General features: G+C 41.3%; 1 protein-coding gene across 1 annotated transcript in view; it reads left to right on the top strand.

The window, feature by feature from the left end:
* Positions 1–13,287, top strand: part of LOC123751598 (uncharacterized) — a 90,412-nt gene extending 77,125 nt beyond the window's left edge. Inside the window, exons 7-10 of the mRNA XM_069334792.1 lie at positions 2,601–2,784; positions 3,997–4,303; positions 8,162–8,511; positions 11,789–13,287. Coding sequence (XP_069190893.1) covers positions 2,601–2,784; positions 3,997–4,303; positions 8,162–8,510 — 840 coding nt within the window. The 3' untranslated portion in view covers position 8,511; positions 11,789–13,287. The remainder of the gene's footprint in view (positions 1–2,600; positions 2,785–3,996; positions 4,304–8,161; positions 8,512–11,788) is intronic.
* Positions 13,288–15,596: the final 2,309 nt, after the last annotated feature.

The raw sequence follows: 15,596 nt of genomic DNA on the forward strand, positions 1-15,596 counted from the left end.
GGCTGTCCGCCTTGCTGTCACGGTGTTCTGATAGCAGGCGGGCTGTCCGCCTTGCTGACACAATGTTATGATAGCAGGCGGGCTGTCCGCCTTGTTGACACGATGTTATGATAGCAGGCGGGCTGTCCGCCTTGCTGACACGATGTTATGATAGCAGGCGGGCTGTCCGCCTTGTTGACACGGTGTTGTGATAGCAGGCAGGCTGTCCGCCTTGCTGACACGATGTTATGATAGCAGGCAGGCTGTCCACCTTGCTGACACGATGTTATGATAGCAGGCAGACTGTCCACCTTCCTGACACGCCGTTATAACAGAGAGAGGAAGTAGCAAGAGCCACGCTCCACCCACAATCTCAATTGCAGATAGAACGAAAACTCCGACAATATCCTACGACTCAAAACAGTAGTTTAGTTAGAGTCATTGCTCCGTAGGCCCTTCAACCTTAACAACACAACCGTTCCCTGCTTGTTCCCAGGCGCTGTGAAGATGCTGCATGAGGAGTTGGGGGGAGAGGGGGAGGAATCGAGGAAGAGGGGGTGAAATGAGTGGGGTCGAAACTGTCTACCACTCACAGGAATCTCATTCACTTCCTCACAGACCATTACCCATTGTCCTGACAATAACTGTCTGCTTACATCTTCATGTGAGAGAAAAAGGGGGGGGAGATATCTCTCTCTCTATTTCCCCTCACCCTCTTCCCTCTTTCTCCTGAGTACTCGTGTACTCTCTCTATTTCCCCTCACCTTCTTCCCCCTTTCTCCTGAGTACTCGTGTACTCTCTCTATTTCCCCTCACCCTCTTCCCCCTTTCTCCTGAGTACTCGTGTAGTCTCTCTATTTCCCCTCACCCTCTTCCCCCTTACTCCTGAGTACCTCGTGTACTTCCCTCTACTCTCTCTCTGTGTCTCATTCTTTGTCTCAGTGGTTGGAGCAGGAGGAGGAAGAGGGGGAATAAATAGGAGGTAGATAAAGATGGAGATAGTGCAGACTTTGACTAGAAGCTGTGAAGACAATTAACAGACAAGTGTACAGATTGAACAAGGTTTCCACCCTCCTCTCGATAGATAGATAGATAAATAGATAGATAGAAAGATAGATCAGAATCACTGTACATTGACACAAAATCTGGCTGGCAAACAGACATAATAAATCCTACCGTCTGAGACAGACAGACAGACAGACAGACAGACAGACAGACAGACAGACAGACAGGCAGACAGGCAGATAGACAGACAGACAGACAGACAGACAGACAGACAGGCAGACAGACAGACAGACAGACAGACAGACAGACAGACAGACAGGCAGACAGACAGACAGACAGACAGACAGGCAGACAGACAGACAGACAGACAGACAGGCAGACAGACAGACAGACAGACAGACAGACAGACAGACAGACAGACAGACAGACAGACAGACAGACAGACAGACAGGCAGACAGACAGACAGACAGACAGACAGACAGGCAGACAGACAGACAGACAGACAGACAGGCAGACAGACAGACAGACAGACAGACAGACAGACAGACAGACAGGTAGGTAAAGTTCGTCCCCCCCCCCCTCACCTCTCTCCCACTGAGGCTGAAATTACCAGGGACGATTTGAACCAATCAGAAAATTCGATTTGTTTGGTCATTAACCTGGTCTCGTCGTTGATTGGCTGATGGCCTCGCCTAAGCTGGCTATTCTCTTTAAACTGTCGGGTGGTTGAGCTGCAGCTCTTGGACCCTTAACTGTCTGGTGGTGCAAAATTGTATTTATGGTGCTTAAATTTTAAATTTTTAAAGGGAACTTTTGCGTATTTGTACTTTTTGAATTTTATTTTTTTTTAAGTGTGTGTGTGTGTGTGTGTGTGTGTGTGTGTGTGTGTGTGTGTGTGTGTGTGTGTGTGTGTGTGTGTGTGTGTGTGTGTGTGTATTCACCTAGTTGTGCTTGCGGGGGGGTTGAGCTCTGCTCTTTAGGCCCGCGTCTCAACTGTCAATCAATCAACTGTTACTACTTCTTTTTTTCCCACACACACACCCAACCACTTGGCCTGGACGGTAGAGCGACGGTCTCGCTTCATGCAGGTCGGCGTTCAATCCCCGACCGTCCAAGTAATTGGGCCACTATTCCTTCCCCCCCGTCCCCATCCCAAATCCTTATCCTCACCCCTTCCCAGTGCTATATAGTCGCAATGGCTTGTCATTTTATCCTGGATAGTTCCCCTTAAACATTTAAAGATGCTGAGAGAATTATCCTCACACCTGAGATAATGGAGATGCCGGCATGTTTGACCAGGCCACACACTAGAAGGTGAAGGGACGACGACGTTTCGGTCCGTCCTGGACCATTCTCAAGTCGATTGTGAGGACTCAAGTCGATTGTCCTCACAATCGACTTGAGAATGGTCCAGGACGAACCGAAACGTCGTCGTCCCTTCACCTTCTAGTGTGTGGTCTGGTCAACATACTTCAGCCACGTTATTGTGACTCCTCGCCTGCAGATGCTGGCATCTTTGAGTCAGTTGATACCCTCCAAGAGTCAGTTGATACCCTCCAGGAGTCAGTTGAGACCCTCCAGGATGCACTAATCACCCCTCGTGCCATGCCAACAGGTATGGTTCCAGAACCGACGGGCCAAGTGGCGCAAGACGGAGAAGACTTGGGGCAAGAGTACCATCATGGCGGAGTATGGCCTCTACGGTGCCATGGTCCGGCACTCTCTTCCTCTCCCGGAAGCCATCGTCAAGTCTGTCGAATCCGGAGATGAGTGCCCCGCCCCCTGGCTCCTAGGTATGGGTCAGAGTCCGCCAGGTGAGTCCACGACGGCGCTCGATCCCCGTCACTTCCGGCACCACCTCCTCCTCGAACAGCCTTGTTCCCCTCGGCGCTGAGTCGTTAGGAAAAGAGGGAAAAATCGAGGTCATTAGGGGTCATATTGGTGGCGGAATGTCAATTGGAGATTTCCAAACCTGTCAAGAACTGGAAAGTTGTGATCAAATGTAATTCAATTCCTACAACTTGACAAGGTGTTGTATTGACCGATCATGGCGTCAGGGGGTCAGAATACACCATCCATCTACGCCTACGAAACCTGTACATCCCTCTGAGCACCGAAGCGCTATATATGAGATAGTCTACGGCAACGTTAGTCGTTCAGAATGATCTCGCAGCATTTCCAAGCTCGTAAACGCTTTAATAAATAGGAGAAATAGGAGGAAAGATGTACCGGTTTCGTAAGATGTTTCGCTTGATGACTGGTGATCGTGGTGAGGAGTTCACAGTCGGGCTCTCGTTAATCCTGGCCACGTTTTATAAGCCTAAAATGTCAATTTGATTTAGAATGCTGTAGTTCAGTCATTAGATTTGAAGTTGAAACTAATTTAATTTTAATTCTAATTGCTCTTGATCTAGTAAATGGATCAGCTGGGCTTTAACGTAAGGGTCAGGGGGGGGGGAGGGGTTAAAGGGGGTCTCTGGGGTGTCATTGACTGAAAAGTGGGGTCAAGGGTCAAGAAGCTGGGGTCAAACTTGGCCAGGTGACGAGGGTGGTGGTGTCGGGGTGACGGTGGGGCGCCTCTGTGGTAACTGGTGACCCCAAGCTGGTGACCCCAAGCTGGTGACCCCTAGCTGGGGTCCTCTTGCTGGGGTCCCTTGCTGGGGTCCTTCGCTGGGATCCTTGCTGGGATCCTTGCTGGGGTCCCTCGCTGGCGTCCCTTGCTGGGGTCCTTCGCTGGGATCCTGCTGGAGTCCTTCGCTGGGATCCTTGCTGGGATCCTCGCTGGGGTCCCTCGCTGGGGTCCATCGATGGGGTCGCTCCCTGGGGTCCTTCGCAGATTAGGGGTCTAGAACACATCATCATGAATATAAAATACCAATATTTAACACCACTTTTCTCTTGTGACATAACATTATCTTCCTTCAAATTGACGTTTTAAAACAAATACTTTTTCAGTCCCATATTGAATAGTCCCAATGATGTGACCTCTTGACCCGAGCGCTGACCCTCTCCGCGTCCCTCTGACCTCGTGACCTCCACAGGGATGCACCGGAAGAGCCTCGAAGCGGCGCAACAGCTTCAGAAAGTGGAGGAGGGTGAGAAGGACCAAGACGGCGACGCAAAGAGTCAAGAAGAGACGCAAAACCCACACGCAGGAGACGCAGGGGGAGGAGGAGGGGATTCGCTGAGACCTGGAGGAGGAGGAGGAGGAGTCAGCGACGAAGGGGAAGACGCAGGAGGGGAATCGAGCGAGGACGAAGGTGGTAGCGAAGTCGGGTCGCCGGACGATAAGCATCCCTCTCAGCCGGAGGATTTCAGGTGAGTGTCTTAGATTGTTACTGTGGTGAACTTAGACGATTCTGAGTTTATGTTTTCTTAATCTTCTCTACGTCCATTTCGTTGCTTCTCACGCCCATTTCACCCCTCTCGACGCCCATTTCACCCCTCTCAACGCCTATTTCACCCCTCTCGACGCCTATTTTACCCCTCTCGACGCCCATTTCACCTCTCGACGCCTATTTCACCCCTCTCGACGCCTATTTCACCCCTTTTAACGCCCATTTCACCCCTCCCCACGCCCACTCCATCTCACCCCCTCCGAGCCCCTAGGCTTACACCTACCTTGGCTCTAGCTCCTGGGCCCCAGGACCCGGCCTCGTCACCTGACACCACACGAGGCAGGGTGGGATATATTCTTAGGTCAGGCGGGTTCGTTTCCGACTCCCAGTCGGAAATTCCGGGTTCGAATCCCGGGCAAGACAGAGGTGGTTACGCGCGTTTTCTATCACCTAATGCATCTGTTCACCTAGTAGTCAAAATGAAACATCAGGAGTTGGTGAGCTTATTGTGGGGGTTGCAGTTAGTAACTCGACCGCTGGTTTTCTATATAAGGCTAACACGTATATATATATACACACTGGCTGCCTGTCCCCCCGACACAATGATTTATTATGAAAGAATAAAGAATAGCTCTATTTTTTTCACCATTTAATATGAGTCAAGATAACCTCAAGATAACGAGTCTCGTTATCTCCCTCTTTATGATATGATGAGTTTCTTACAGTTCTTGATTGGGATAAATTGTTGGATTATCCTGAAATTAACAATTGCAGGATATAAACTGTAACTGGTCTGTAGGTAATTGGTCTGTAGGTAATTTGTCTGTAGGTAATTGGTCTGTAGGTAATTGGTCTGTAGGTAATTGGTCTGTAGGTAATTGGTCTGTAGGTAACTGGTCCGTAGGTAATTGGTCTGTAGGTAATTGGTCAAGACAGTGGAGTGAGAATACCCTATTTGCCCCCCCCCCCTCCAGAAGAACTTAAGTGCCATCATGAACTTAATACAACTTGTACGAAATGATCACCCCAGCTCTGATATTGAAAGGTGTTTCAACCCTTGCAAGCCGCAACACGTGGATATCACACGAACGCGTGATATCCACGAACGCGTGATATCCACGAACGCGTGATATCCACGAACGCGTGATATCCACGAACGCGTGATATCACACGAACGCGTGATATCCACGAACACGTGATATCACACGAACGCGTGATATCCACGAACGCGTGATATCACACGAACGCGTGATATCCACGAACGCGTGATATCACACGAACGCGTGATATCCACGAACGCGTGATATCCACGAACGCGTGATATCACACGAACGCGTGATATCCACGAACGCGTGATATCACACGAACGCGTGATATCCACGAACGCGTGATATCCACGAACGCATTTGTTAATCCCTCGCGCTATTTTTTATTTTTTTACTTATTTTCTACGACAGATGGGATCATACATTAATACAATATAGTGACTAATACAATATAGTGACTAATACAATAGTGACTAGCATATACACATTTTCCTCTATCCTCTATGGACAGGGTTAGACGGTGGCTACAATACATGGTTACTAAGTACGGAAGATTGATTGATTGATTGATTGATGAAGATTAAGCCACCCAAAGAGGTGGCACGGGCATGAATAACCCGTAAACTGCAAGATGATTGTAGTGGTCTTAAATGCTAACCCAGCAATGCCGTCAATCTCACCTGTCTTATAAAGACAGGTTAGGGATCTACTGGTGGATCGGTTGCCCCGTCAATCAACAGTGAGATCTATTTGATACATACTGTTCATTAGCTAGATTCACGAAGCAGTTACGCAAGCACTTACGAACCTGGGGGCCAGATTCACGAAGCAGTTACGCAAGCACTTACGAACCTGGGGGCCAGATTCACGAAGCAGTTACGCAAGCACTTACGAACCTGGGGGCCAGATTCACGAAGCAGTTACACAAGCACTTACGAACCTGGGGGCCAGATTCACGAAACAGTTACGCAAGCACTTACGAACCTGGGGGCCAGATTCACGAAACAGTTACGCAAGCACTTACGAACCTGGGGCCAGATTCACGAAGCAGTTACACAAGCACTTACGAACTTGGGGCCAGATTCACGAAGCAGTTACGCAAGCACTTACGAACCTGGGGCCAGATTCACGAAGCAGTTACGCAAGCACTTACGAACCTGTCCATCTTTTCTCAATCTTTGGCGGCTTTGTTTACAATTATTAAACAGTTAATGAGCTCCGAAGCACCAGGAGGCTGTTTATAACAATAACAACAGTTGATTGGCAAGTTTTCATGCTTGTAGACTGTTTAATAAATGTAACCAAAGCCGTCAAAGATTGAGGAAAGATGTACACGTTCGTAAGTACTTGCGTAACTGCTTCGTGAAGCAGCCCGTAGCAGCTGTCTAACTCCCGGGTACCTATTTACTGCTAGGTAACAGGGGGCATCAGGGTGAAAGAAACATTTTGCCCATTTGTCTCCGCCTCCACCGGGGATCGAACCCGGAACCTCAGGACTACGAATCCGAAGCGCTGTCCACCCAGCTGTCAGGCGCCCTTTTTACCGTTGAATTGATGAATGCTTCAAAATTGATGAATGCGTCAAAATTGATGAATGCGTCAAAAATTGATGAATGCTTCAAAATTGATGAATGCGTCAAAATTGATGAATGCGTCAAAAATTGATGAATGCGTCAAAATTGATGAATGCGTCAAAATTGATGAATGCGTCAAAAATTGATGAATGTGCCAAAATTGATGAATGCGTCAAAAATTGACGAATGCGTCAAAAATTGATGAACGCGTCAAAAATTGATGAATGCGTCAAAAATTGATGAATGCGTCAAAAATTGATGAACGCGTCAAAAATTGATGAATGCGTCAAAAATTGATGAACGCGTCAAAAATTGATGAACGCGTCAAAAATTGACGAACGCGTCAAAAATTGACGAATGCGTCAAAAATTGAGGAATGCGTCAAAAATTGACGAATGCGTCAAAAATTGACGAATGCGTCAAAAATTGAGGAATGCGTCAAAAATTGACGAATGCGTCAAAAATTGACGAATGCGTCAAAAATTGACGATGACGATGAATATAGCCTGCCGACGAGTTGAGTTCTGTCCTAGCAAGTACAACTCAACCATCCTACCTTCACTCTGGCGTCACACTAGAGTAAACTTATCCTAGGTATACTCACAGTATACATAGTATACATAGTATACACACACAGTATACTCATTCTCCCCCAAACCAGTATATAAATATACCCTCCATCCTGCCAGGATACACCATACATATACCCCAAGCTTAGTATAACTCTATCAAGTTTACCATTGCTTGCACGGTAAACTGATCACATATCTTAGATTCATTACTTTCCATTCTATAATGATTAATTTCAGACTATGACTCGTCTGTGCGTTGTCATCCCATTTTATATCAGTCCTGTTGAAACTGATATCATCTGATTGAGAAAAATGATTACAGATTGTAATGATATATGCGAGTAGACTCGTTCATGGAGTAGGTAGAGTTATGCTCTAATTAATTCCTTAACTTGTGTTCGTGTGTTGTTTCTGTAGAGTCACTTAAAATTATCATTTGTGTAAACTTATCCTAGATCACTATTGTCTATATTGTGTAAACTCACCCTAGTCCACTATTGACTATCTAAGACTATTCCGGGCTATCCAAATCAGTGTAGCTCTAATTCGTTTGTCTAGAGCTATGAAAACCTACACTAACGCTAGCCTAGCAAGAGAACCTGGCTAGGACCTAGCCTTGGAGTGCCTAACCGGTCTCGTTCCGCAGGTCCAGCAGCATCGCGGCGCTGCGACAGAAAGCGCAGGAACACAGCGCCCGCCTCCTGCAGAACGCCAGCCCCCATGATAACACCACCCACGCCCCCACGCCCGCAGACATGACGCATGCCTACCTCCAGAGCCTTCAGCAGCACCATCACCAGCAGCAGCAGCAGCAGCAGCAGCAGCAGCAGCAGCAGCAGCAACAGCAGCAGCAGCAGGGGATGATTGGAGCTCCCTCTACACTACCTCCACCACCACCACCATCGGCACCACCACCACCACCACCATCTGCACCACCTCCACCATCTTCATCTCCAACACCGAGGCCGCCTCACCTACACCAGTCATTGTATTAAGGTAAACACCGAATTTCTCTGCTACCCGTTACGGGCTCACCATAGCCCGTGCTACATGGACACGTCGTTCCCAGTAGCTAAATCTGAAACAACAACAAATTCCTATGCTATTTCGGGTTATTCATGCCCGTGCCGTCTCTTGGGTGGCTTAATCCTTATCAATCAATTATTCCTTTGCTCTGAGTTTCTGTCTAAAACGCCAGTTTTCTAAAATTAATACATCAGCTTTTTAAAATTAATAGACCAGCATTTTAAAAAAGTAACAAGCCAGCTTTCTGAAAACAATATTCTCTATTTGTAAAATAGACCACCTTTTACAAATAATAGATTTAATATATATATATATATATATATATATATATATATATATATATATATATATATATATATATATATATATATATATTGTCGTACCTAGTAGCCAGAACGCACTTCTCGGCCTACTATGCAAGGCCCGATTTGCCTAATAAGCCAAGTTTTCCTGAATGAATATATTTTCTCTATTTTTTTCTTATGGAATGATAAAGCTACCCATTTCATTATGTATGAGGTCAATTTGTTTTATTGGAGTTAAAATTAACGTAGATATATGATCGAACCTTACCAAACCTACCTAACCTAACCTAACCTATCTTTGTAGGTTAGGTTAGGTTAGGTAGCCGAAAAAGTTAGGTTAGGTTAGGTTAGGTAGGTTAGGTAGTCGAAAAACAATTAATTCATGAAAACTTGGCTTATTAGGCAAATCGGGCCTTGCATAGTAGGCTGAGAAGTGCGTTCTGGCTACTAGGTACGACATATATATATATATATATATTTATATATATATATATATATATATATATATATATATATATATATATATATATATATATATATAGTACAAGGTCAAAATGAACTTTCTAAAATTAATCAATAAAGTTTCTAAAAGTAAATAACACAATTAAAACCAAGATTCCATATTTTAAAAAGTAATAATTCAAATTTAAAAATTTTGTAAAAACTCCTTTTTAAAGTTCTACAAAGAATACATCGGCTTCCTGAAACAACCAAACAAGTTTTATGAAACAAAATAACAACAGTTTGACGAGTTTCCCCCCCCCCAAAAAAAAAGGAATGACAGTTTTCCTAAAAGTGGACTTGTTTTATACAAAAATTAAAACCATCTTTCTAAAAGCAACTGACCAACTTTCTAAAACGGATCAGTTTTTTACAACTAATAGTCAAGCTTACTAAAAATATTAACCTTGCATATTGTAACGCCAAGTTTTAGGATAATTATAGAACAGGTTTCTAATAGTGACAACAATTTTAAAAGCAACAAACTAGCATTCAACAGAAAGGCTAATAGTAACAGTTGTTTACTTTAGTTTTAATAAGAATATAAATCTGAATTCTGAAATTAACGTGACAGGTTTCTAAATATATACAGTTTCTTAAATATACAGTTTCTTAAATATACAGTTTTCTAAATATACAGTTTTCTAAATATACAGTTTTCTAAATACAGATTTTTCTAAATACACAGTATTTTAAATATACAGTTTCTTAAATATACAGTTTCTTAAATATACAGTTTTCTAAATATACAGTTTTCTAAATACAGATTTTTCTAAATACACATTATTTTAAATATACAGTTTCTTAAATATACAGTTTTCTAAATATACAGTCTTCTAAATATACAGTTTTCTAAATACAGATTTTTCTAAATACACAGTATTTTAAATATACAGTTTCTTAAATACACAGTTTTCTAAATACACAGTTTTCTAAATACACAATTTTCTAAATATATACTTTTTTAAATATACAGTTTTTTAAATATACAGTTTTTTAAATACACAGTTTTCTAAATACACAGTTTTCTAAATATACAGTTTTCTAAATACACAGTTTTCTAAATACACAATTTTCTAAATACACAGTTTTCTAAATACAGTTTTCTAAATACACAGTTTTCTCAAAAAGTAATTGACCAGCTTTCTAAAAGAAAGTCAATTACATTCTGGAAGTAACAGAGCAACTTTCTAAATCATCATACCGACTTTCTAAACCAATTAACCACCGTTAAAAACGAGTAAAAACACATTTAGAATATCATCGAGTTTTTAATAATTAATTATATTTTAATGATAATATTTATTGATAATGAGATTATTGAATTATTGATTGAATTTCAAATTATTGAAAAATGATAATAATATTTAATAAATATCAAATTAAATAACTAAGTTATCAAATATATTAAATATAATTAACTTTATTAAATATAATAGTCCAACACCACTCAATTTGTTTTTTATTTTCTTAACTGAAATTCTGACCTGTTTCAGTTATCAAAAATATAGGCCAAATTTCTAAAATAAGTAGACCAGATTTCTAAATCTAATACAACAAACTTAAAAGAAGTAAACCAACAGTTTACTGTAGTATATAAAAATACAATTTAAAAGTAATAAATCTGCTTTCTGAAAGTAAAATATCAGATTTATAGAAGCCATTTTTATCAGAAATATTCCAGCTGTTTAAAAACAATCTTCCATCTTTTTTTAATCGGATTTAGAATAAGAAAGTCACTTTCTAGAATAATTGGCCATTTTATTACACAAGTAAATTGTGTATACCACCTTTCTAAAAGTAAACTATTGTAACCTACATCTTTCCTTAGAAGACTATAAACAGCACCTTGAGAAAGGAAGGAAGTTACATCGAAAAATTCTAAATTCACTTTAAATTCTTTTAATTCTAAATTCTAAATTTAGAATTTAGTTCTTAATTTTGGTTCTAAATTCACTTTAACATAAATTGGGTCATTTACCATTTCCCAAAAAAATAAATTTTCCAAAAAATATTTTCCTAAAAATATATTAATTGTTATTGTAATTGTTTTTCTGTATTATTTGTACTATTTTTCAATTAAATAATAATTGTATTATTATTATTATTATTATTTATTGCTAAATATTTTGGGCAATAATGGATAATTTTGTTGTTAACATTGCAAATATTATCAGTTGAGTTGCATTTGGATTGTTCTTGCTGTCTTTGTTGCAGTGGGCTGAGGCTGTTGTATACATATATATGTTGTATACACACATATATATGTGTGTTATGTATGTGTGTCTTCTAACATAGTGTTATATATGTGTGTGCTCTAACACTGGTGGTATATATATATATATATATATATATATATATATATATATATATATATATATATATATATATATATATATGTACGTCTTCTAACATAGTTCTTCTCCATTTCCTTTCTGCAGGTGATGCAGTCTTGGAGCAAGAGTCATCCACAAGAACCTTTGTCTCTTGTTCGACCAGCTGAGGGAGTGTGAGAGGTCCAGCTTAAGCCGTAGAGTGCGCCAGCTTGGAAAGTCTGACGTCCATCGCGAGCTTTATAGCTGTAAACTGGGAAAGTCTGAGCCTCACCTTAAGTCCTGTAGAGGGTGATCTGAGGAGATCTAGACCCCAAGGTCCACCTTGAGCTATAAAACATAAATGGGAGCCCTTCGGAGTTCACATTTCCGGAGTTAAATCAAGTTTTAAAACGAAAAAAAATTCTAAAATTGATCAAAAAGTCTAAAATTGATCAAAAAGTCTAAAATTGATCTAAAATTTACAGTAACTCTCTAAATCTTGCCTTGGGGATCGCTGGCCAGTCTAAGACACCCACAGAGTGACAATTGACTTGAGAATGGTCCAGGACGGACCGAAACGTCGTCGTCCCTTCACCTCCTAGTGTGTGGTCTGGTCAACAGTCTAAGACATTGTTGGGTTGTCTGTGGTGCATCGTAGACCTCAATTGTCTCTCACTTTGTCACTTTCTCTTAAGGTCAAGCGTCTAAAATGTTCCGAATTCCTTCAAAATTCACTAAATGTGTCTGCCCTGTCTTGCCCGCTTCTCAGACACACTCACAGAGTACAGTCCTGTGAAATGTGTGTCACAGAGTACAGTCCTGGGAAGTGTATGTTCACATATCGTTAGTGACAAGGATTTTTGCAGAGAAAAAGTACTTTTTTTAATAGAGGACGTCCTGTGTCTTCTTAAACCACTAAAGTTCCTTAATGCTTCGGATGTAACATGGTGATCATCCTGTGTGATGTAAGGTGACTTCATTGTTTTTTTAAGACAGTGTTGAGAGGTACTCGTGGCGTCTTGAAGTCAAGGATCCGTTTGACTGGAGCTCTTCCTCGGTACTATAAGAGAAGTCACGGCTCTTCTACTCAATGCTGTATGATGGGACAGCACTCACACACACACACACAGCACACACACACACACACACACAGCACACACACACACACACACACACACACACACACACACACACACACACACACACACACACACACACACACACGCACACACACACACACACACACACACACGCCATCCTGTGTTGATCCACAACACAGAAAACGGAGATCTTAAATATTTTTTTCCCATCAAGCACCACCACACTCCCTAATGTTTACATTGGTGACGTCACAGCGACCTTCATCTGTTTATGGACCCATAATGCACCACCGGTTTGTTGACAATGATGACGTCACGCTCAGCTGGTCGGGACGCCTCCCTACCGCTCCCAACCCCCCTCCTAACCCCCCCCCCCATTCATCACAACGTGATATTCAGTCGTTTTATACAGCAGTTTATTCACTCAAACGGCATTCCTGAAGCACCAATCAGGAGCTCCCCCCTATAAGTAGTAAGTGTTCCCTGTTCTCCCCCTCTTCAACAAGATGACATAGTGTGTTCATATCTGCCCCCCCCCCCTCTTTTATTTATATTTCCCCTCCTATTCTCCCCTTTGTACATTACAAGTGTGTCTCGCTGCTATGTCTTATGTACGAGAATTATGTGTGTGTATGTGGCGTCGTCTCTGTGTGTAGAGCTTTGTAAAGATGTCTAGAGTGTACATAATTAGCTTTATGGTAGTCCCTCGCGACGGACGAAAGATTACAAAATAAATTGCACTATATATATACAGTGGTGTTTTATTGTGTGTCCTGACCTTACCTGTCAACACCGGTGTGTATATATATATATATATATATATATATATATATATATATATATATATATATATATATATATAAATATATATATATATATATATATATATATATATATATATATATATTTCCTCTTAATGTTCTCTTTTTATAAACAATCATATATATAACTGTATAACCTTGCATAATAAAGTGTACACCATAAAAAAGGGGGTGGTAGGAGAAGCGAACACTCTTACGTATTCAGAGTTAAATCGCAAGTTTTTCCCTGAATGCTCTGTGTTCCCTTCTTTGAGGCTGTGGGTCCCTATAATTGCACCAGAGGTGGTACCCCTATATATATATATATATATATATATATATATATATATATATATATATATATATATATATATATATATATATATATATATATGTCGTACCTAGTAGCCAGAACGCACTTCTCAGCCTACTATGCAAGGCCCGATTTGCCTAATAAGCCAAGTTTTCCTGAATTAATAAATTTTCTCAATTTTTTTTCTTATGAAATGATAAAGCTACCCATTTCATTATGTATGAGGTCATTTTTTTTTATTGGAGTTAAAATTAACGTAGATATATGACTGAACCTAACCAACCCTACCTAACCTAACCTAACCTATCTTTATAGGTTAGGTTATGTTAGGTAGCCGAAAATGTTAGGTTAGGTAAGGTTAGGTAGGTTAGGTAGTCGAAAAACAATTAATTCATGAAAACTTGGCTTATTAGGCAAATCGGGCCTTGCATAGTAGGCTGAGAAGTGCGTTCTGGCTACTAGGTACTAGGTACGACATATATATATATATATATATATATATATATATATATATATATATATATATATATATATATATATACATATATATATGAAGGGAGGGAGGGAGAAAGAGACAGCAAAGACAGTAGACAGATGGATGGATACATAGATGGATAAATATATGGATACTCAGATTAATGGACAGATAGACGGATATAAATATGGCTGGACATGGATAACACTCAACCACAGACGTTTATCATAGTGTCATAACAATGCTCAACAAAAGTCCATTCAATTCATCTATTTACGTCTATCATACATGGACAAGGGTTCTAGATATATTCACCTACATATAATTCACATACATATATGTGTTAATCACGAAAATGAACAAGTGATGAACAATATAACAGTGCTAGAAGGAAGGATTAAGACAAGAATTTCCTTAAGTACTTTCATATATATATATATATATATATATATATATATATATGAACAACACCACTAACAATCACCACCACCATCCGCACTCTCACCACCATCAACTACCCCCCTCCCCCCACGACCTGACCGCCATAACCCACAAATCGTTCCAATCTGTACAAGTCCCACGGTCTCTGTCAGTCATCATGGGTGCTGACAAAGGCCTCCTGACGGCGCTTGGAACATGACCCCGGACCACTGGGCGCTGGGAGAGGCCACCAGGGCTTCTGCTCGACACGGAGACCATTATTCGCTGGTCAAAACATACCACCTGATCGAGGAGATGGGTGGGTGGTGGTCTCATTTGATGGGTGGCGATAGGTAGGGGATTAGGGGCGAGGGGTAGGTAGGTGCTCTCTCTCTCTCTCTCTCTCTGTCTCTCTCTCTCTCTCTCTCTCTCTCTCTCTCTCTCTCTCTCTCTCTCTCTCTCTCTCTCTCTAAGTATGATAGTTAGAAAACAATTTAACATGTTTCTGGACGTCAATGCAAACTGTTTAATACAGTAAAAAAAAACAAATCTGAGTTAATATGATATTTGCAAGAAGCATCGTGGGGGTCGGTTTGATACCGTGTCAAGTGCCATTCGTTTCAATGATGCAAATCCTGATTCACTCATGTTGGACATGAATACATTAATTACAGTTCTAAAATTGGGTGAGGCTATCCCCAAGCATCTGGCCTGCTGCCTCTGACAGACAGATATTTGAGTTTGTATTATATATATAATATGTCTGAGGAAAACTCCGGAAAAATCTAGAGTTCGAGCCCCCTCTAAGGCAGTTCGTTTTTGACTT

Source organism: Procambarus clarkii, chromosome 4 (genome assembly GCF_040958095.1).
Source record: "Procambarus clarkii isolate CNS0578487 chromosome 4, FALCON_Pclarkii_2.0, whole genome shotgun sequence".
NCBI lineage: Eukaryota > Metazoa > Arthropoda > Malacostraca > Decapoda > Cambaridae > Procambarus > Procambarus clarkii.